The sequence below is a fragment of the Argopecten irradians genome, chromosome 1 (assembly GCF_041381155.1).
Source record: "Argopecten irradians isolate NY chromosome 1, Ai_NY, whole genome shotgun sequence".
Taxonomy (NCBI): Eukaryota; Metazoa; Mollusca; class Bivalvia; order Pectinida; family Pectinidae; genus Argopecten; species Argopecten irradians.
The window spans coordinates 50,501,012-50,523,950 of NC_091134.1; the positions used below are offsets into that span (position 1 = coordinate 50,501,012).

Consider the following 22,939-nt stretch of genomic DNA (forward strand, 5'->3'; position numbering starts at 1 on the left):
ACAGTATTTAGCATTTGATTCCCTGGTTTATTTACATATATCTGTATGTCCCCAAACGTATTGGTTTTACTTTGCGTCTTCTTCAGATTTGTAAAATATCTATATATCGTCCGATTTTAATTACGTACATTAAAAAACCTGCGTTGTCATACATGAAGTAATGAAATATAGGCTTTCGATTGGTTGAATTTTTAATGCTATCAGATTGTGGTGGAAATTAAAATGTAAAGGTAGACTATTGAAGGATACTGAATATAATGGTACGATTGTAATGGAGTTTGGGGGAGGGAGGAGGCTACTGTAATGGTCACTTGTTACAATTAACACTTAAGCTTGTTCTTCATTATGGCGCCATCTCCTTACATCGCGCATCCCATCAGCTTTCATATGCCGCATTACGTACCGCTCATGACATGCTAGTCATTTAATATGGCATTTTTAGATAACTGCGTATAGATAGACATTTTATGCTACGCAGACACCCTGCAATCAGAATGTTGAAATTGTAGACTCCGTACATCCTGCCATATCACGTCAACATTAAATACCCCATACGTATATCGATATGTTATAGTTATTGATCTCCCATAAAATTCAAAAACTTACATCGTATCTTCTGAATATTCTTTATAACGTATTCTCTATGTCGACATTAGAAGAACAACATGCATTCCTTAATTATTCCTCCTATCAGCAATTGAGACACATTAGACCACTGTTTATCTCATAACCATGGTTCATATCAACATAATAACCTAACACAATTATTTTTCCGTAACAATTTATATAATTCACTTGTCAACTACTGCATAATTATCTGAATACTATAGATTGTAAAAAGAATTTCGCACATGTTCCTCATCATATTGTTAAGTTGAGGACGGCTAAACAATATATATACGTGTCGATATTGACTGGTATATTGTGTAAGTTTCTTCATTGTATAACGTGTGGTCCTAGATCTCACACTCTGTACGAATGAAATTGTTTTTGTCCGGTTATTTTAATATTTTATTGATTTAATTTAAAATACATATTTCATGTATTACTTCATATTACACGTTACACACTTCACATAACACAATTTTATCTACAATGATAATCGAATATGAATATCAATTTACAATTTAAATAAGTACACAAATCACACATCACAGATATAAACCAATTATCATTGCTGCCTCCACGTATATTTTCATTGATAATCAAATATGAATGCATGTCGATAAATTTATAACGTCAATTTACAATTTTAATAAGCACACAAATCACACATCACAAGCATATCCCAGGTATCATTGCTGCCTCCAAGGATATTTTCAGTCTTTGGTAAATATGGAAGACGTCGATTTCAGTTTATAATGCATCGTCATTTAATGACTGTCCACTTAAATGTCATTTTGTATCAGTATAAAGAATACATACATACAGATATTAATACCAATAAATTTTACACGTCATTAGATAATGTTAATCGCGTAATCAGGGGTTTCATTAATATTCGGGAAAGGCGGTACAATTGCAATTTCAGGGGGTACTTTTACACATCATCATTAAATGCTTAAAATACCTTGTAAATGTCACAGATATAGCAAGTAGTAACATCTTGTATAATACTAACAGTCACATTCAACTGGATCCTTAACGGTTTCCTGAAATTAAGTCGGACAGAATTAAGTCGGACAGAATTTTTTGCTTCTATGCCCTCCTCCTTTCTCAACATGGGCTTGGGACCAGCTACGGCGGAGTTACGCAAAGTTGATAAAGTGCCCTTATACCTATGTATGTTCTTGTAATAATAAATGAAAGCATTACTTCGAATTCAATCATCTAACTGATATAATCACGTTCACACAGGAACAATTAAGATACTGTTTGAATTAGATAACAATGGAATTACATCAAAACCAAATAAACTCTCATCACTGTGGCTATTATTTCTGGTAAATTTTAAACAGTGAAGAAGCAATAGGGTGGAACTGACTATGCTAGGTATACCCTAACGGTACCGTGGATGTGTTGTCGGCATAGTGGGCACTTTATCAACGACGTTGCACACTCCGCACACGTAGCGAGGTGGCCGCAGGGAAGGAAGACAGTGTTGGAGTCCTTGTCCAGACACACTTTACACTTATTACTTTCTCTCAACTTTCTGTTTTCCTCCATAAGGTCTGTGAAAGAAACGGAAGGAAGCACATTACAAAACAGCACAGTGCTCTTGGTACAGGGATAACGAGACTATAACCATTATCATAATCCAGATTATCATTAAATATATGTATTTGAAAACGGTAACTTTTTATTTGCATGGACTTTATTCGTATTTTTCTCTGGCCAATACCTATTATAACGGATCATTTTAACAATTCGTTCTGTTTCGCCATTAAGTAATGTATTTCACATTCTGTATGACCAACAATAACAGTGCATCCAAAATGTGCAAATGGGTGACTTACCATTCATTTGGTTGAGCTCTAACTGTGAGAAGGACTGCGGTATTGGCTCTTGTTGGATAGATAAGGATTTTAAATTTTCTTCAATTGGACGTGGTAGGTCACAGGCTGAGACTGGCGATAGAGACCTATACACAGTATTGGCTGTCAAAGGCTCCTCTGTGCATTGGGAATATGTGTTGTTGTTTTCTTCATCCCCACCTTCCAGTGTAGATTGGTATCTGTTCCCTGTCTCACCTTTTATGTTCTCTGTCTCTGTCGGGACTTTTTCGTCTTCATCGTTTTCTGATTCTTCTTCTTCTTCCATATCAAATAATATCTGCATTATATCCACAGCCGAAGGTTTGCTTTTCCCTATTTTTAAAATTCGAGGTAAAAAGTTATTCTAATGAAAAAAACGGTAAATCTATAAAAAGATATCAAAATGTCATATTTGTAAAGTATTTGTAAAGCGTATTTCTGAACAAATTACACGTAGTAAAATGCGGTTAAGACGAATCTCTGTGAACCAACCAAATCACTTTATAATCCAGGTATGTTATAGGAACATTGACGGGAACCATAATCATTATGTTATAACCATTAATTCGTTGTGAGCGTGTTACGTGTTTTACTGTAGACTTTTATATAGTCTTTTTCAATTACTATTTTTCTTTCTTTTTAGGGAACTACATCTATTCAACCTTAATTAAACTATAATCTGTTATTCATAAACAGATCTTTTCTCACCTGCATGAAGGCATTTCTCTATTGCCTGTTTGGTTATCTCCCTTGTGTATCCCATCATCATCACACTTTGGGCGGCTGGCGTTTCCAGAACGACGTCAATAGTATCGTTTTTCGTGTTGGTTTTCAAGAGAGGAGGCGATTGTGTCTGAGGCTCACAGCAGGCGACATTATCAGCGGCATTAAAGTTGTCAGTCTGGAATATTCAAAGATATATATACATGAATATTTGCATCATTTGGTTTTATACAGTAAACAATTGGAACAATGATCGCGAGTCTATACAGGATGAAAGGGAGAGTTTTGATCTTCTACAATTTTAACTAAAAATGTTATATCCGAGAATAACCTACTAGTCTACCACGATGAATTGTAATTTGAACGGATTCTAAAACTAAATATGATATCTTATCAAATACTTTAAAAAAAAATTGTGTTCTGATCGACTAACTGATAAAACCCCACTACAAAAAAAGCATATCAGAAAAAAACTAGCTATTATTTGTTAATTAAACTTTTATATTTTCATTAAAGGGGATTTCTGACTACTATTTGATTTGATGGAAAATTTAGATGTTTGTTGTCTATTCTACGGATGAATATCCGGGAACTACTCATTCGAAACTATTTGCTTGTTTCCTCAGGCCGTATGATAAGTTTTAAGAGTTTTGTTTATTCTGTCACGATATCAATCTATCTACCGATACCGGAACCAAAATTAGTTACTCATCACGGAAATTGATTAGAAATAACCACATTGTATTTGGTTTTTCCTCGATATTACCACAGGTCTTTAAGAAATCTAAGTAAACCAAAAACAGGAATTTCACATTGCTATCGCGAAACTTGAAACTACGAAATTGAACTAAAATAATTTGAATACGAAACAGTGATTTATAAGGGTATTTTTCTTATATTATGTTTTGAATGGTGAGTCAAACAGCAGAGATTGCAAATCAATATATATATATGATAATACTATACTGAACTAAATACCATCAAAATATTTCGATATTGTTATTATGTTTTACTTAGTTTTATATTAAATATCCACGGAAAAGATCTGAGTACGTGGCCTGTTTCATACAACGATCATTTATTTGTTGGAGCAATATTATCAATATCTTTTGGGTTTATGAAGTCATAGAAAAAAATGGAAGAACAATTTTCATAGACGCGAAAGAAATATCATAAATATATCTTAGCCTATAGTTGAGTTTGGCCAATGAATGTGCCGCTTTTAAATTTCCATAATTTATTTTTCTTCGTGTATGACGTCATAAAACGACCACGTACATGATTGTAAGATAGGAATTGATTCGCTATGTATAGGTCAACCAGTTAGGCTGTATACCAAAATATACATGAGCCTATATATATAAGATACCTATATGCAAATATGCAAATATGCTGTAAACGCTTCCTTGAACTAAATGTTTTTTTAATAATGAATCACACATATGCTATATAAACACTAGAATGTTGACACATAGACCTCAAATTTATTTATAGATTTGGAATTTTACAGAAAATCCCAGCTATTTTTAGAAACTTGTGTAATTTCCACTTGGCTATTGATCCCCTTCCTTTAAGGATGACCTTAATCTTTGTACGATCATGCACGGTATTCGTGAATTCTATATTCCTGTAGTAGTGTTAATCCTAGAATTACTTTATTTAGAAGATATAAAAATAAAGCTAACGTAATGAAATGAATTCAACATATCTATTTAGAAAACTCGGTAATCTAAAATTTCTATGACGTATTTAGTGAGAGATAATTATCATATGTATTGTTAAGATAAGAAATGTCATCATAAGTTTAGAAAGTCCTATATACCAGTAACTATAGTTTCATTTGGTACCCACGCATTGGATATTGTACTAGAATACATGCTTGTATATTGATTTTTAAGGTGATTTTGTCATTCAACCTAGTTACTGAAGAGATCGCATTATAATTCAGTATATGATGATAACTACAAAATGCTTTATACTACGACTAACTGATTTTAGCAGTTATCGCGAATAGCTGTAGAGAATACCCTATCAACAGCCATTTTGGTTAGTGTTTATTAAATATTTAAACATTAATGTAAGATAATCATGCGTAGTCTGCATTTACTAAATCGAATGCAATATATTGATGTCAGAGTAACGCCCCCAAAATATGTGTCCTATTTCATATTCTTATATCTATTATACCTTTTCGATTGCATCATCATCTTGATTTTTGAGCTGTGCCTGTCGTATGAAGTTCTCGCCCTTTGTTTGAAGAAGAAAACTGCAGCTTGGAAACCAGTGCGCATGCTCTATGAGGGGGTCATCCTCTGGTTCCCATTCCTTCAGACTCCCGCCACAGGAGAAACATGTCACGATATCTGCCGTCCCTGAATGAAAGAAATTTAAATTATTTACATAGTTTAATTGATAGAGAAGACACCAATCCCTTTATTTTAGTAATAAATTATAAAGGTGCCTTGATTTAACTTTGAAATCACATCTTTATGTAACATCATTATTTATTTCATCAATACTTTTCTTCCAATCATCTTTTTTATTACAGTTGTTTTGCAACAGTTGTATTTCCTCTTTCCATACTACCGAGACATACTGTGATATGTACCTGGATAAAAGAACCCGGCTGCGGCCAAATCGTTTGGTTTCTGATGAAGGTTCCGGGGCCAGGAATTGAAGGTCCTAAGTCTGTTACAAAGCAGTGAAAACTGTGGATGTGTAGGAGGTCTAATTCCTGAGTTATCTATTTCTTTGTAATGATGGACATTGTCGGTTAGCGGTGGTTGCGAGCAGAAGGGGCTTTCACGTTCCTTTAGGTGACTTAACATCTGGCTGGTATACATGGTCTTATCCTCGGGGTTGCGATCATCTAGATTAATAGATGTCTTATGAGATTTGTTTTCCCTGTGTTTGTACTGTGCTGTACAGCTCTGAAGGCCCTGGTGTTGTTCTGATGGAAGTTCTGTCGTTCTTTCAAATAGCATGTTCGATGATGTTATTTACAATGAAGATGAGTAGCAAGGCTGAAAAGTGGAATGAAATTATTATTAATTAATACTTAATGCAAGCTAATAATTCTCTATACAAGCACTGCTGCATTAAAATATATAAATTATCTTAATTCTGTTTATATTGACATTTAGCAATATACGTTCAGTCTTCATTCATTTCAACACATACGTTCACACAGACCGTGGTTTATACACTATTATCAGTTCTAGCGTGACTTACCTCAGCGCCCGACCCGGTAACACAGCAAACGGAACGACTAGCAACCACGCTTATATAGCCTATGAGGTTTCCATGCTATTTTTAGTTTCAGTACTTCAAGCTATAAATATAATGGGTCGGGGATCTGGGGTTCTCGGTGGGAAGGCTATTTAACAGCTGGAAATAATTCACATAGATAGCATAAGTTAAATACATGTACGTGGATAATTGATTGAAAAACTAAGAACTTATTCTAAATATAAACAGCTTATATAAGCTAACCTTTAAAGATGCTCCACCGCCGACAGAGCATAAATGATATTAATCACTTGAACAATAATTGGTGTTTAATCGTGTAAATATATGTTTAATTAACACAAAACATAATATAAAATAATTTATTTTGCCTTAGTACATGCGCAATCAGTACTTAATTCCATATAGGATATAGTGCCACGGAATTTTTTCGGGATGCAATTAATTATTTTTTGTAACTTTAACTTGAAGTAAAATTAGAAGCTCAAACTTTCCAATGGTGGTAATGGTGTAAAGTAAGTAACTTTTGTAACTGAAGAAAAATACTAAATCGTCTGCTCGTGTTTTTGATAGTGAAAAAATACCATTTGTCAGCGGTGGAGAATCTTTAATAATTTTATTACATATCTGAATTTTTAAAGATGCTCCATCACTGACAAATGATATTTTTTCTTTATCAAAAACAGAACCAGACGATTTAGTATTTTTCTTCAGTTACAAAAGTTACTCACTTTACACCATTACCAACATTGAAAAGTTTGACCTTCAAATTTTACTTCAAGATACAAATATCAAAAATAATTAAAGGCAACCCGAAAAAATTCGGTGGCACTATATATGTCCTATATAGAATGCATTACTGATTGCGCATGCACCAAAAGCAAAACAAATTATTTTGAATTACTTTTTGTGTTAATTAGACATATATATACACGATTAAACACCAATTATTGCTCAAATGATGGGTATCATTTACGTTCTGTCGGCGGTAGAGCATCTTTAAGTGTTGAAGCATCCATTGCTGCTAACCGTCATCTTAATTAGGTCACTTGCAACTTGTCTGTTACAAATTGATAATATCCTTATAACCAAAATATTAAATACTTGATATAAAAATTATGCCAAGTATAGACAAAGAATGCTTTGACATGGTGAGTGTATCGATTTCTTGGCACAACCTTTAATGTACCTGGCTATTAATGGAAAAAAAGTCAAACCAAACTTCTGGACACCGTCATTACCACTAGAAATGAAATTATATTAGTTTGGACCTCTGAACCCTCTCACTATTTAAAACCTACGAACGTCGCGTGCGTATGTAATATGGATACGGATATTCAATAAAATTAGAAACTTTTATTTATATATCAGGTTGTTTGTAATCCCTTACTAAAAAAGGAAATGAAGATCCACGCTAACTGATCCATGGTGATGTCAGCTAGGGTTCATCATAAACTGTATGGGTGGCTGTAGTTGATCGTGACTATGCCGGAATAGGAAGTATTTGTGTGATTCATAACATATTCTAGATCTTTTTAGAAATAATTCCATTCTTCAAACCGTTTCATTTCTTGATTATGAAGGTCGCTATTTCAAATATACTCTTTGAAGAAATGATTCTTTAGTTTGAAGAAGTTTTGAAATGCAAAGTTATACTAGTTTTAAATCCCACGGATAATCCTCATTCGGTATAGCTCCATTTTTTTTATTACCAAATGGCCTTCAGTAATCGTCGAAGACCCACGATTGATGTCTCAAACAAGTTCGTAAGTTGTTTCTAAATTCGTAATGTTAAAAGCAGCAAAGATAATCAATTTTATATTGTGCATTAAATAGATATGGTTTGATTATAAGATAAGGTAAAACACATCAATAACCCATATTTCAAGCAGCGTATTATGTTTCATGTTTGACTTGCTAATGAATGATAAAGCATTCTTAACCAGGCATACCCAGTCAATCTTAAAATCGACATACATTCAATGCTTGTAAACTGAGTTAAAGTCGAGGTTTGGAACTGAGGTTAGAAAGATATTAACTTAAATATAAAACAGAAAAGCAATTACAATTAAATTACCATTTGTTTTTCCCCAATAGGAATAGAGTTCAAATCGTTAACCTTTGATATTACCCATCATGACAATAGTATCCCGCCAACCCACTATAGCAGATTTTCATGTCACCTATTCTATCCCTGATATAAACATTATAATCATAAGATAATTAACTTGTCATTTCAATTGAAATCAGCGATTAATATTATCAGGCAAGAGACCACAATAATTTGGTGATAAAATTCCATTGTAACAAAACACAAAAGCACAATAGGATTTTTGTTAAAAATATACATGTATTATAATCAAGTTCTAGGACGAGTACCTTCAATGACACAAAAGATGCTTATCCTTTAGGTTTATATAGATTTACATCAAAACCAAGCATCTGTGCTGTCCTTCCTTTCTAACATTGTGTCGCAAATCAACATTATGGTTATGAATTTGAAAAAAACCCCAAATGTTTGCAAACTGTATTTGAGACTGTTTGATTAGATAAAACACTATTCAACGACTTTCAAGGGATTGATTTTCTAAATCAATTTGCAACGTCAGTGTATCTATTGTGACGTTACGATGACGTCGGGTTTTCAGGCCATTCTAGGATTTATTTTTCATAGTGAAAGAAAGTCGGTTTTTGAACTTTAATTATCGTAGCGTATTTAGGATTTTAAAAAGAATTGTGAAATTCACCCAATTTTTTAAACAATCCACGTTATGCTTGAAAACAATACTTCACTGAATGTGTTCATGTCTGTGTGTCATACATGTGCTTAAAAAAGTATAAAGATAAAACGACCTTTATCACTATTACTAGTCTGTCGTCTGGTTCGAGTGTCATCATCGATCAAATAAAATCCTATTGTATGAGTCCTAATAATGGGACGGAGTATTCACGTGGGTGGTTATATTATCGGATGGTGATGTCAAAAGTACTTTCGCTTTCGAATTTAACAATACTAGCTGTATAGTGTGTACGTGAATTATTTCCTTATAAAAAACATCAACAGAGCCCCATTGTATATGTTTAATGAACATGAAATGGGTTGTAAGAGGTGTTTAGTTTTGCCAGTCTTTCCGAGCAATAATTAATACGATTAATGAGTTCCAGCCAAAAAACCTGACATGAAACGAACGCAATGTTGTTAACACCCTTTATTCACTTAATAAACCTGAAATCTAAAAGATTTGAAAGTCAATATGGTGTCCTGTGGAGGCAGTGATTTTATCACGCAATGTTCAAATACTAGCATCACGTCAATATTGCTTGACGTTGTAGAACTGTCATATTTTGGTTTAGTGTTATACATATTATGTATACAACGTATAGTTGAGGGTTTATACAGCGAGTGGCCTCCCTTGATACAGTGCATTTTTTTCACAAACGTTTGGTTTGGGTAAACTAGAAACGATCATATCGATAATTGTGTTAATCTATACGAGTGTTCTGGCGAGAAAACATTACGAATCGACTATAACTTTGTCTTACAATGTATTTGTTTTACTACACGTGTAATATTTACATTAGTTTAAATGGAGTGCGGTTATCTAATATCTATCTGCTAAAATTGCACGACTCAACAATTAGTAAATGTTGTAGTCAAACGATTAATTTGTACGACATTTGTAACCATTCTCTGGTCATCTCCTACTCACAAGTTCGAGGCCTATAAGGATAAATTTTCAGACACTGTAACTGTTCGTATATTCGATCTATTTATAAGCATTATTTCCATGGAAATAAATAAACATTGAATCATTAGTAAAATTGAAAAAAATTATGTTCCATCTGTACGATATTCAATATCTTATAATCTTAATTACATACATTGTCGCGAATAACATAGAACATTTTTTTCATTACGATAGCACACAAGTAACACAAAAAATACGCATTGCATCATAACGTCATGACGTCTGGTAAGAAAAACGCCACGAAACATATCACTACACAAACGGGAGTTATAGGAAAAAGATCTCATAAATTCCCTTTTGTTTAAGGTAATATAGTAGTATAGTCTTGAGCAAATGGAAAAATAATGCGTTTAAATCAAAGTCTTAGTGATGTACATGTCTATCGTTTAAGATAATGTACAGACCTAGACAGGAAAAGAGTACAAAAAATACAAGTAAACAAAAACAAGTTTCACACATTTTGTTTTTGCAATTCAATTTTAATGCAATTGAAAAAAAAACTAACAAAAACGATTACAAGGTTATTCTTAAAGTTCAAGAACCCGTTTGAGTTGCATATCATAACGCAACGCAATTACTTTCATTGGTTGCGAGTAGTGACGACATTGGCTTTGTATTACTTTTCTGTCTTTGTTTGGACAATGAAACATTCAGTGAAATTCATGCAAATTCTTAATCGAATCACCATTGATATAAACTATGAATTTTATAATTTGGATTAAGATAGTGTTGAAAAATATACCTACACCTACACCTAATTGTACCAATCTAAGCAGACAATTTGTGACTTTGTAGTGCAAGTTTTAAACATTCGCATATAGAACAAATGGATTACGTCATAGAAAAGATGAGCCTTCCTTAGAAGAAAACGATCTGTATCCTGGTCACGGCACCAATTGATTCCATTTAGACTAAGATGCATTAATACCTGCTGCTGTATTGACGTACATTCTTCCGGTAGTTGTATCATCGTATATATGTGGAGCTTCCAGACGGTCTGTATCAATGGTATCGTAAACTAGCGACATTGGCCGTGGTGTACGTAGATCTTTCTTCTCAGTGTTCTTCCCTAGAGATAAACGCCTGTAATATCAACAAAGACAACAGTTAGTGTTATCAATATTGAAGAATAAGTCTGTAAACGTGTTATTATTTTCCTTCATATTACCCTACTGTCACGTGACTATTACACCAAGAACCTCTAAATCTAGATATTGCCCTAATAAAAAGACAATAACTTTCAAACGTCAATGCAATTTAGGTTTAGCTTTCAGAAGTTTAGTGATAATGTATGTAACATGAGACAATAGAGTCCTGGGAATTCATACCTTTATAATTAAAACATGATAAGGTAACACAGAAAGTCTTTCCAGTATATTTTAATATTATTCATTTATGAGATATATAATATCACCAGCACGTCAAATAAAAAGTCATTTCTCTCAATATATGACCGTTATATCTACTTACCTTCGATAGAGGATGACGTTAGCAATCGTTGCCACTGCTGCAATCAAGACCACAACCACTATCGGAATAACCACGGTCTCTGTATCAAACCAAATACATAATAAAATAAAAAAAAATATCTGAAATGCCTAAACGTCATAGTATACACCCCGTGTGAATTATAAAGATGAATGGCGGGGCTTGAGACTTACCAAGTTTTAGTGAAATGTAAAACAAATCTTGATTTCTTATTAACAAAATATGATTCATGGCAAATCAGAAAAAAATACCTACAAAGCAGAAATAAGAATTAAAAGTAATAAATCAAGTGATCAAGGAAATAAAAAAATGTATTTTACGCGCGCCATATAGGTTTATCATGCAGATACACGGTAAATTCTGGCAAAAGCGGGTACTGTTCAGGTCTAATGGGATATTTCCTTGAAATACAGTCAACTGGTAACGTATAATCTGAGTCCGCTTTTCAATGCATTTATCCTTAAACTGCTGACACAGCAACGCGTAAGAACACATACCATATAATGAATATATGTATATCTATATAGAAATGCAATCAATATCTAAGTTGGATTTTCACTATAATTTGTGCCAAGAATAACCTTACTGACAAAACTTACCTATGGAAAAAACTTCAATGGTTTGTGTCGCACAAACATTCCCAGTATTAACTTCCGAACTCGTGAACAAAGTTGTCTGTTTGGCCGATACAGATGTTGGGAATGCTGTAGTTATCGCTGACGTCTGTAGAGAAGTCGTTGAAAATGATGTGTTTAATTTGACCGGCGGGAGACATGTGATATTCCATTTTGTAGTATCTGTAGACGTGACAGTCAAGGAATGGTTATGTGGTCAATAAAAACACCTTTAAAACACCTACTGTAACTAAAATTAAAATGCCATATTTTAAATACACATACTTATTTTTTATTCAAATTCCGGTCAAAGATACATGGGTAAACATTTTTATTACGATTTGGCTATTGTAGAACAATTGAGATTTGGATTTGTCTGTAAAACTAAGATCTGCATGGAAATAATAGGTCAAATATGGGTGCCGTCATACACGAGACATCACAATGAGAGTTGGTCCTCAGCGATCAACATGATCGTTTATTATTCCGTCAAGTTATATTCCGAGGAACACTAATAAACAGTTTACCTACAGCAGCAATGTGTTTTCCTTTGAAATATATATTAGATAGCTGATCACATGTCTCCGATGGAAAGGGAGGGGATGAAGACATTTATAAAACTTTCTTAATCGAAATAAAATCCCAATAAGAAAAGGTTTATTAATTATATCTAATTTTTCAAGATTCCTGAAAGCGCTCCTAAAGACACATTAGTGATAAACAAACAAATACCAACCTGTTTCCAGTAAAATACAGTGACCATATCGCCAAGGGTTGCTTTGAATTGTCCTTGACAACGTGAATTCCAGCGAACTTCTTTTCTCATAATATTCGATGGTCGGCGACACACATTTAAAAACTACAGGGTCTTTATTCGGCGACTCTACAGTTAGTGTACTTCCACAGTCTTCATTTTGCTTTAAGTTATAGGCTATACCGAAGCTGACGAGGTAACTTGATGTTATATAGCGAGTTGCTGTGCAGGTACAAATATGTATATCCGGGGCACCAGTACCATAGGTGTCTATAACAACACGATCAGTTTTCACACTTCCGCTCTCGCACATCCGTATTACTACAAAAAACGATAAATGATCATACATGTAAGACTTTCTTTATATTGTATACATTATTTTATGTTTTTAAATCAGGTTAATCTATATATATATATATATATATATTCCAGACGACTAATGGATAGTATTTTCCCAAAATGTTATATATTTGATATTATTTATCTATATACAAGATATTATAGATATAGTATATTCCAATTAAAATTACAAAACATCTTTTTGTATAATAACTTTAAACTGATGCTTCCGTTTATCGTACAATGTACATCAATGTTTGGTTCACACATGAAGTAATGGTACTTTCGCACCGCCCAAAGAATACTATATACATGTAACTATCTTCACCGTAGATCTATGTCGTAACGATACATATGCTTCATGGTATAATATCAATGTACAACTGAACCGATTTTTGATTAACGACTGTTAACCCATATGTTTCGTGAGCATTACTAATTGTCAAGTCGCATAAGAGCATTACAACATATAAAATCAGATCGTCGTAAGACATTGTGATTCACAGGACTGAAAATATGTTTTCAAAACCAAACGGATCACCAAAACTTATAATTACCTCTTGTGGTATCCGATGCCGCAGCTTCTGAACATATCGTACAATGTATACCTGGAAAAGTAAACATAACATTATTAAAAATATTCTAAGTGTCGTCCTTCTGCTGGTATGTATCTAAGTGTCGTCCTTCTGCTGGTATGTATCCATATAAATTTCTGTTTCACTCCTTTAGGGTTTCACCATATATTCATATTCTTAATATTCGCATTATATCTTCCATCTTCCACTCATTTCATTTCCTTTTCCTATTCATTTCTATCTGTCTCTCTTTCACTACGGTATGTCTAGAAATCCTACACGTTCCTATGTTATGACACACAATAAAAAGCGCATTGAAGCTTTGACCTAAATATTTAGATAGTCATAGAGATGTCATACTACCGAAATAGTTTATTTTTCTGTTTTACAACCTTCGTATGTGTATATACCGCTAGTAACATGTATGTCTAGGTGACAATTGTCCATCAACAAAAAGTGAAGATTGTAACATGGAAAAATAGACGCTTAATGTTTGTCTGGTGTCGTAAGACTATATCTATAACAATATATGATGGTGATAACTTTTTGCTACGCTACAAATGCGATCTAATGAATCAAGTGTTTGAATTATAACCATAGAATTAGGAATAAAAATGTAATATATGAGATTTTAAGAAGCCCCACTTCATTCACTACAGAAATAAGCTAGTTGTACGTAACGTTTATAATGCGTTTCCCAGACTATTTGCTTTGAAATCGTAATCATATCAACTATTTAGATGATCTACAAGCCTTTATAAAATATTTTAATTAACAGTGACAATAAAGACAAGACTTAACGATTCCACATGTGTTAGGAGATATTACGGAGAGTAAGTAACATCCTTTATATAACATCATCAATCAATAAATAAATTTGATTTATTGTATTTATATAATGTGTCCAAATTATAGTACAATTTATGCATGGTTCGAACTGCAAATGAAATAACCAAACATTGTTACATACATATAATAATATTCTTTGGTCTGCCTATGCTTATTAAATTACATTTTCTTTGAAAACTATTATCAGTTAGTGTAGCCTTTTCTTCTGAACTTTTTTGGTTCATACACCAACTAACCTCTGATTAGACACGCCCCCAACTTAAAATTTGTTATTGTGTGTGACCTTGACAAACTTTCTTAGTCACAAGTGCGATTTTTCTTTAACATCGCAATTCACGATACTTTCAAAGATCAAATACAAAACATTATACTCACCTTTGTGTAAACAAAGAAGTGTCCAAATAAAAACAAATATCCACTGGAACATTTTGAAAACACTCGGTATAATACTAAATGGCATAGGAAACAGGGTGAAAACCGATATCCTATCATTAGACTCAGGTCATATTTGATATGTATACCTGGTCAATCGACAACTGGACTAACTTATAGTTTGTAGTGGGTGATGTGATTTTAAGATCCCTGTCTGTTTAACAGAGCGTATCACAATGTGTATTAACTTCCTTTGTTGGACAGTCATATGCCCTTTGGCTGGGGCTGAATTGGATTGGTCAACTTCCGTAATATACAGTCTCCAAACTTGAAAGTGTTAAACTACGAGTGGGATTATATCAATTTCTTAAGCTTGTTTAACTTAATAGCTCGATAAATTATTATAGTGTAGGCCTATAGGATGTTGATTAATTTCGCCATAAACATCGTCATTCAGTATCATTTTGTTTACATATGATATTAATTGAAGTAGACCACTGATGGTCATTATTTCATGTGTACTCTAGTTTGTAAGTATACATTAATATATATACATTATCATTTTTCGATTAAATGTAACATCGGTTTTCTTTCCTCTTTTTCTCTATCCTATCAATAAAACCTACTGTTAGCCGCGGTTACTCAGTATCAATCCCTTTTTTCAATAACCCTAAATTTAAGTACAAAAAGATAAATATCATCATACAAACAACTGTATTCTACGAGACAAAAGCACTTTTAACACGTTTATCATCATACAAACAACTGTATTCTACGAGACAAAAGCACTTTTAACACGTTTCCCCTCGTTTACTCTTTGTGAAGTTTTGTGGAAATGTTGTTAATTCTTTGACCCTGTTTAATTCAGCAATTAGTCACTGATTTATTCTTATCGTGGTATGAAAGAAATTTTGTTTGCAAACGATATTAATCTGCGTAGCAGACAAACACAAAAGTTTGCAACAAAATTTAGTTCATAACGTTAACCCGATGGAATCACATAGTGACATCGATGCTTATCAATATTTTTGGACATCTTTGACTTTAACGATGGCTGGCACGAAACATCTACACAATGTCCGTAAAAATAGTGGCCAGTCTCTCAATTTTTTAGACTGACTTCGGATGCATAGCTCACACCTGTCCATTTAGATGCACGAAGTGTAATTTCACACATAAAATGGACTTATAAGCAACGGTGTTTAATAACGATTGAACCGTTTGTAGTTCTAAAGCTAATGGCCATCTGTATAAAACGTGTATTATTATTATGTACAATGTGAGTAGCAAAAAGCCTAGAGAACTATGTATGTACAACTTTCGTTTCCCAATGGAAATCTGGAGTAATAAATCAGCAATTACTGCTGTTATTAAGATGCCATGAAGTATATCAGGTCTCTTTGATGTTTGTACCTGTTATTTTCATACGAGCAAAGCTTCACTGCCATGAAATCATTCTTCCTAAGTAAAATGCATCAACTTTAAGAAGATTTGCGAAATATTTAGTGACATGTACAAATATTATATTGCCATAAAAGGGAACAATTAATTTATTGATGTAACTTCCATTTCATTAACAAAATCTACGATGTGTATAAATAAAAGGATACCAGTTTGCAATAGGCCTTGCTTATGATGATATGAGTATATTTTGTAAATGTATGTTAATGTTTGTTAAGAAAGTGGATGTGAAGTGTCCGTTGGTTTTATGTGATGGTGACACAATAAGGCACGTCGATCGAGATGTCACGCTTGTCTCGTAATGTTAAGTTTTAAAATACGGTTAACTTCGCTTTATATTAGTTTTGACACGAAGACATTAAAATATACATCATATTAGCCTATACTTCTTGATAAACACTGTACACTAACGAACAACATCAAATCAGTCAACAGAAGTCAATTTCCGAAACAGCTTCAGGACAACTGCAGTTAATCTTTTGGTCCATACTTATGCCTCTTATAAGGTATTATATCAACAAGAAACGGATCAGGCCATTTACCCTGGTCGACATTTGTATGGAAAGTGTACCTTATTCTTATTATCCATATTGTCTATTTAGTTTGCTCTCGATTTGTTTTCTCAACAATAAGATAGTTCTCATAAAAATAATACTATCAACTAATGACACCAAGTAAATGTTATATTACATTTTTTTTATTTAACAACACATGAAACAATGATATTACAAAATGACAAGACTCAATCAAACATATTATAAAAATAAGTGTAAAATGCTTCCTCTGCCACATGTCTCGTGGTCGTAAGGTACACATGTCAATATATTCTTCACAAACTGAAGTACCATGGGGAACATTTCTCCAGGTAGTTCCGGGAACATGCGTAAGTATATCTCCTATAGCGGCTCTAGATTCCACGTTAAATCTGGACTAAGACAGAGTGGCACCGGGAGTTGTATTAACGTACGTCCTACCAGCACCCATGTCGGCGTATGTATGTGGAGGTTCCATTCGTTCTGTGTCAATGCTATCGTAAACAACTGAAGCAGCTGGCTTCAGGACATGTTCTTTGTTCTTAAGTTCTTTTTCAAGTGACAAACGCCTGTCATAATGAAAGAAAAAAAAACCCGTTATTGTACAAGCGAACTGCAATCGACATCAAATGACAGAAAATGTTTAACTGTCAAGGAAGTCCATATTACTATATTATACGGAATATTAATCTTAATGCTAAACTGATTTGGTTTTTGTCTAGCACCTGGTCATATCCTTCCAAACCATACCAAGGGCGCAACAGGATATTTAGGGCAATCAAGGGACCATCAACGCGTGTCTAGATATATCTTAGTATCTATTAGTTCTAATATCATATATTGATCTACTACGGATATTTCGTTTTAACTCAACGAAATGTTGATTATTTCCATGTTAAAAAATGTCACCACCTACCGTCGATAAAGGATGACGTTAGCAATCGTAGCCACTGTTGCAATCAAGACAACGACCACAATAGGTATCACCACCGTAGCTGTAACAAACAATACACACCTCAGATCCTAACCCGTATATGTGTATAGCAATATCTGCCCATATCTTATACAAATTAATTCATAAAAAACTAACTTGTTTTGTATTTATAATGTATTGTCATTGGTGTGGATGAAAGCATCTAGTGGCCCTAGGGGCTGTTTACAATCCTCGTCAAATAAAAGTTAGATAAAAACAAGAGGCCCAAAGGGCCTTGACGATCAATAGTAAAATTAATTATATATGGTGTTACTTTGTCAGGACCATGTCAGGATCATTTTCAACTTCTTTCAACAATTTATTTCAAACAAGAGGCCCAAGGGAAGAAGTTCAAAATGTATTTTCAGGATGGCGGCTGTGGCGACCATCTTGGATTTTGGATCAACACGAAAAATAACAACACTTTGTCGGGACCATGTCAGGATCATTTCATGCAAGTTTCAGCCAAATCGCACTGGTAGAACTTGAGAAGAAATTCAAAATGTGTTTTCAAGATGGCAGCTGTGGTGGCCATCTTGGATTTCGGATCGACCTGAAAAATAAGAACAATTGTCGGGACCATGTCAGGATCATTTCATGCAAGTTTCAGCCAAATCGCACCGGTAGAACTTGAGAAGAAGTTCAAAATTTGTTTTCAAGATGGCGGCTGTGGCGGCCATCTTGGATTTCGGATCAACCCGAAAAATAACAACACTTTGTCGGGACTATGTTAGGAACATTTCATGCAAATTTCAGCCTAATCGCACCGATAGAACTTGAGAAGAATTTCAAAATGTGTTTTCAAGATGGCGGCTGTGGCGGCCATCTTGGATATCGGATCGACCCGAAAAATAACAACACTTTGTCGGGACCATGTCAGGATCATTTCATGCAAGTTTCAGCCAAATCGCACTGGTAGAACTTGAGAAGAAGTTCAAAATGTGAAAAGTTAACGCACGGCGCACGGCGGACGGCGGGCGACGACGGACGAAACATGACGACTATAGGTCATCCTGACCCGTTAGATGACCTAAAAAACAACATAATAATTGTCAAAATGATTTTTTTTTTAAATATTACCAATACGATTCTATTATGGTAATTTTCATCAAATGAAAGCAAACTAAAATGCGAGTATGGTCTTCATGATGCAAGTGCTCCTAGTGTATGAATATGTCGATGTTTTGCTATACATATCCATAGGATATCACTATGAATTCAGCTATGTCATGGTATTTATCCACGGGAGAACAATAACCTGTCATTTAGCATGATTATAACATTTAATACAATACCTGTCGAAAACACTTCAACTGTTTGTGTTGAACATATTCTGTTGGTATCCATGGACGGTGGTGTCTGTGTGACCGACACAGATGTTGCTGTGCTGGTGGATGACGGTTGGGTCGTGGTGGTAGTCAGCTGGGTAGTGGACGGTGGGTTCATGGCGGTAGTCAGCTGGGTAGTGGACGGTGGGTTCAAGGCGGTAGTTACCAATGGTTTTGTCGTTACCTTTACAGGTGGAAGACAGGTGAAATTCCACCTATCATTAGCTAAAGTGTAAGCACAAATAAAAAAATCGAATTCGGTAATATTTTTAAAAATGAAATAAAAACATCTTGCCCCAAAGAGATACAAAGTGATTCAAGTTCAATGATAGTAAAGACTGTATTGATAGAGTGTGAATTATAGCATTCGATTGTTTTATTTTAATTAAAACAGTCTATAATTGTATCTTGAACATGGAGATAATATAACGCTTTATCTTACCTATGTCCAATTGCAAGCAATAACCATGTTGCCATGGATTGCTCCTATCCGTCCTAGACAATACAATTTCTATTAATTTCCTTTCGCCAGAATAAACCTGGTCTGGCCAAACACATTCGAATCCGATAGTGTCTTTCTCGGGCGATTCCACACTAAGTCGACTGCCACATAATTTGTTTTGCTCCACTTGATATGCCCGTCCAAAATTAACAAAACTGCTGATTGCCTTATATGGTGTTACGACACAGCTACAACTGTATACATCCGGGTCTCCCGTGTCGAATGTATCTATGACAATACTGTTTGTAATTCTGCTTCCGCTCTCGCACATCCGAATAACTATAATGAACAAAACAACAAAGATATTAGATTCAGAACCTTTGTCCTTTATGTTGATTTTTTAATATCTTTTTTCTTATATAGCGAAATACAATGTATTGACAAGCCACAGGTTTTGTTACAAGTGTGTTTAGCATTCTTTGAGAATGGATTTCGCGAATGTGAAAGAATTCCGTCATTATAAGTATATTTATACAATCTCTCTTGTACTATTCTGACTAATACACCTGTTGTGTCTATTTGAAATGAATACCATGTTCATAAAACATGCCCTCGGTTTCATTATATCGTTAATATTGTATCGTAAAAAAAATTGGGATAGGTATACTATATGTACATGTCATATCACACGTATACAACATACTACTATCGGCTATAAGACACGCTTGAAAAATTAAGTAGAACACAACAAAAGCATTGTATGTATATTTACCATCGGTGTTCGCTGAAGCTGCAGCTTCTGAGCAAACCGTCGTCCGACCACGTACACCTTCAATTAAAATGAAAAGGTGGGTAAATAAAAATGTGTTATTTTCACGTTCACAAAATTTATTGACGAACATTTCAAATACTTTAATTACGGGGTTTTAAATGAGAATTACATAGCATTGCCATAACCTGTAGTCTATATAATCAACCAAGGATGTATATGTCCAATGCTTCAACCACCAACATATAATATAAAATCTACAATCTTTTGACGACATTTGAAAGTTGATACATGCATATGATCAACAATATATCATTGATTTAAATTCAGATTAATTATTGGTTATCTAGACATATAATTCACAAAAATAATCTGTAAAAATCTATAGAAAATATTATATATATCACAGAGCATTGATACTAAACATCTGTTCATTCAGTATGGCACTTTGAAAACAGCGAAATTGTAACTTGCGGAAAACATGACTTGTACAGCTATCAAAACTTCTGGTAAAGGTAATTCTTACCTGTGTGTCCGTAAACTCAATTACACATTAACGCACATGGTAACTCTAAAATCCAATGTAGAATATGTAGTGCACACTAATAAATTTCTTTCATTTGTAGTTGCCAAACAGTTTTTTAAAATGTAAAGCTTTTGATAATACATAATACCAACTAAACGATAGAATTCTCACCTTGATAGTAACAATGAAGTATCAGTAGTCCAGCAATATAAACGTGCGCCATGATGTGTCAAATCAAAACATCACAAATGGAATAGAACTAAATGTCTTCAGCACATACCCGCAAGTCGATAATAAACAGCGTGGGAAATACCGTGAACTTGGGTGGTTCCTATCCAGGTGTAACAGCTTACATAGTTTAACACTGACGTCCGGGATATCCGTCTACATGTATTTTTATAAATAGATTCTAGCCAATTGCCTGAGTCTTTGTGTTCAGTTGTGCGTATCAATAAGAAAACGCCCCCCAATTCAATGAGACGACAACCAATGACCTCAATGAGGAAGCTCAAATTCCCTACAACGCACCTTCTGTACCATTGCTACATTTGTAACAAACTTTCTTAATTCATAGTACCCTTAAATTTTATTTCAAAATGTTATCTGGTAATTAGTTCCATGCCAGTGACAATGCAAGGGAGAACACGTTATTTTATTATTATCTTAACGTTTCACATTTTCATACGTCTGTTTGTATCTGCTCAACAAGAGGCCCAAGAGGCCTTGACGGTCACCTAAGTGCAGATATAGAAAGAGCATTGCAAAGTTGGTTCAAATCTGTAAAAAGTATTTACGAATTAGAATAAACGAAAGTTGAACCTTCGTATTAGAATTTTTATTTTTTGTTTTTCATTTTGATAGTTAGTGTATTATGTTACCGAACCTTATGCTTAAAATTCCAATTTGCTTTGCCAACGTTAAACAACAAAACCAAAGTAGAAGTCAGTCAGTGTCAGTGATTTTATAAATTTCACTTTTTAATCTATGAAGATTGGTTCCATCAAACCTGTGAAATCAGAAGATTTTTGAAATTTTAGCCTATTTGACCCATTTTGGCCCCGCCCCTCTGGTCCCTGGGGGTCAGCCAGGACCAATATGGATGTGTAGTTAAAATGCTATTTCAGGCTAATAATTCAAACCTAGTTTGACTCATTTCCCATTAAAACTAAGAAAATCATGTTCATAAATGTGTTTTTCCTATATAAACTATAGTAAATTTGACTCCCTCCACAGGAGAAAATCCAAGATCCCAGGACCATGAAATTCACAATTTTTGTAAAGGGCCTTAAGACCTTTCAATCTGTGAAGAGTATTTGTTTCCATTGAATCTGTGAATTCAGAAGAAAGATTTTTGAAAAGTTAGCCTATTTGACCTCTTTTGGCCCCGCCCCTAAGGCCCCTGGGGGTCAGCCAGGACCAATATGGATATGACGATAAAATGTTATCTCAGGCTAATAATTCTAACCCAGTTTGACTAATTTCCTATGAAAAATAAGCAAATAACGTTCATAAATGTGTTTTTCCTATATAAGTTATAGTAAACTTGACCCTCTCCCCAGGGGGAAACATGAGACCCCAGGGTCATATAATTCACAATTTTTGTAAAGGACCTTAAGACCTTTCCATCTATGAAGAGTATTTGATTCTTCCAGTTCCAGAATTTCCAAGATTTTTGAAGTTTTAGCCTATTTGACCCCTTTTGGCCCCGCCCCTAAGGCCCCTGG

The 22,939-nt window shown here is 34.1% G+C and overlaps 3 protein-coding genes across 3 annotated transcripts; all 3 read right to left on the reverse strand.

The window, feature by feature from the left end:
• Positions 1 to 997: 997 nt before the first annotated feature.
• On the reverse strand, positions 998 to 6,574 carry LOC138331709 (baculoviral IAP repeat-containing protein 8-like). The gene is made up of 6 exons (XM_069279461.1): positions 6,429 to 6,574; positions 5,806 to 6,220; positions 5,385 to 5,569; positions 3,183 to 3,375; positions 2,457 to 2,807; positions 998 to 2,171 (listed from the first exon to the last, which is right to left on the reverse strand). The coding sequence occupies exons 2-6, from the start codon at positions 6,179 to 6,181 to the stop codon at positions 1,984 to 1,986; spliced, it is 1,293 nt and encodes a 430-aa protein (XP_069135562.1). The 5' UTR covers positions 6,182 to 6,220; positions 6,429 to 6,574; the 3' UTR covers positions 998 to 1,983.
• Positions 6,575 to 9,637: 3,063 nt separating this feature from the next.
• Positions 9,638 to 15,925, reverse strand: LOC138331727 (uncharacterized). Its single transcript, XM_069279485.1, has 6 exons — positions 15,187 to 15,925; positions 13,945 to 13,995; positions 13,031 to 13,369; positions 12,280 to 12,477; positions 11,663 to 11,741; positions 9,638 to 11,275 (listed from the first exon to the last, which is right to left on the reverse strand). The coding sequence occupies exons 1-6, from the start codon at positions 15,269 to 15,271 to the stop codon at positions 11,104 to 11,106; spliced, it is 924 nt and encodes a 307-aa protein (XP_069135586.1). The 5' UTR covers positions 15,272 to 15,925; the 3' UTR covers positions 9,638 to 11,103.
• A 1,394-nt stretch (positions 15,926 to 17,319) lies between these two features.
• Positions 17,320 to 21,578, reverse strand: LOC138331718 (uncharacterized). The gene is made up of 6 exons (XM_069279473.1): positions 21,387 to 21,578; positions 20,693 to 20,749; positions 19,921 to 20,259; positions 19,446 to 19,703; positions 18,094 to 18,172; positions 17,320 to 17,746 (listed from the first exon to the last, which is right to left on the reverse strand). The coding sequence occupies exons 1-6, from the start codon at positions 21,436 to 21,438 to the stop codon at positions 17,575 to 17,577; spliced, it is 957 nt and encodes a 318-aa protein (XP_069135574.1). The 5' UTR covers positions 21,439 to 21,578; the 3' UTR covers positions 17,320 to 17,574.
• Between the last annotated feature and the right edge of the window lie 1,361 nt (positions 21,579 to 22,939).

Bases quoted from the DNA above. Each gene is read 5' to 3' on its own strand.
- LOC138331718 (XM_069279473.1), bottom strand. From the start codon at position 21,438: ATGGCGCACGTTTATATTGCTGGACTACTGATACTTCATTGTTACTAT. The intron at 18,173-19,445 runs GTATTGTATTAA...TGTTTGTTACAG, and splicing joins AGTTGAAGTGTTTTCGACAG to CTACGGTGGTGATACCTATT. The intron at 17,747-18,093 runs GTAGGTGGTGAC...TCATTATGACAG, and splicing joins AACGTCATCCTTTATCGACG to GCGTTTGTCACTTGAAAAAG.
- LOC138331727 (XM_069279485.1), bottom strand. From the start codon at position 15,271: ATGCCATTTAGTATTATACCGAGTGTTTTCAAAATGTTCCAGTGGATA. The intron at 13,996-15,186 runs GTGAGTATAATG...TTACTTTTCCAG, and splicing joins ACTTCTTTGTTTACACAAAG to GTATACATTGTACGATATGT. The intron at 12,478-13,030 runs GTTGGTATTTGT...TCACGTCTACAG, and splicing joins CTGTATTTTACTGGAAACAG to ATACTACAAAATGGAATATC.
- LOC138331709 (XM_069279461.1), bottom strand. From the start codon at position 6,181: ATGCTATTTGAAAGAACGACAGAACTTCCATCAGAACAACACCAGGGC. The intron at 5,570-5,805 runs GTACATATCACA...TCTTTCATTCAG, and splicing joins AGCCGGGTTCTTTTATCCAG to GGACGGCAGATATCGTGACA. The intron at 2,808-3,182 runs GTGAGAAAAGAT...TTTTAAAAATAG, and splicing joins AGAGAAATGCCTTCATGCAG to GGAAAAGCAAACCTTCGGCT.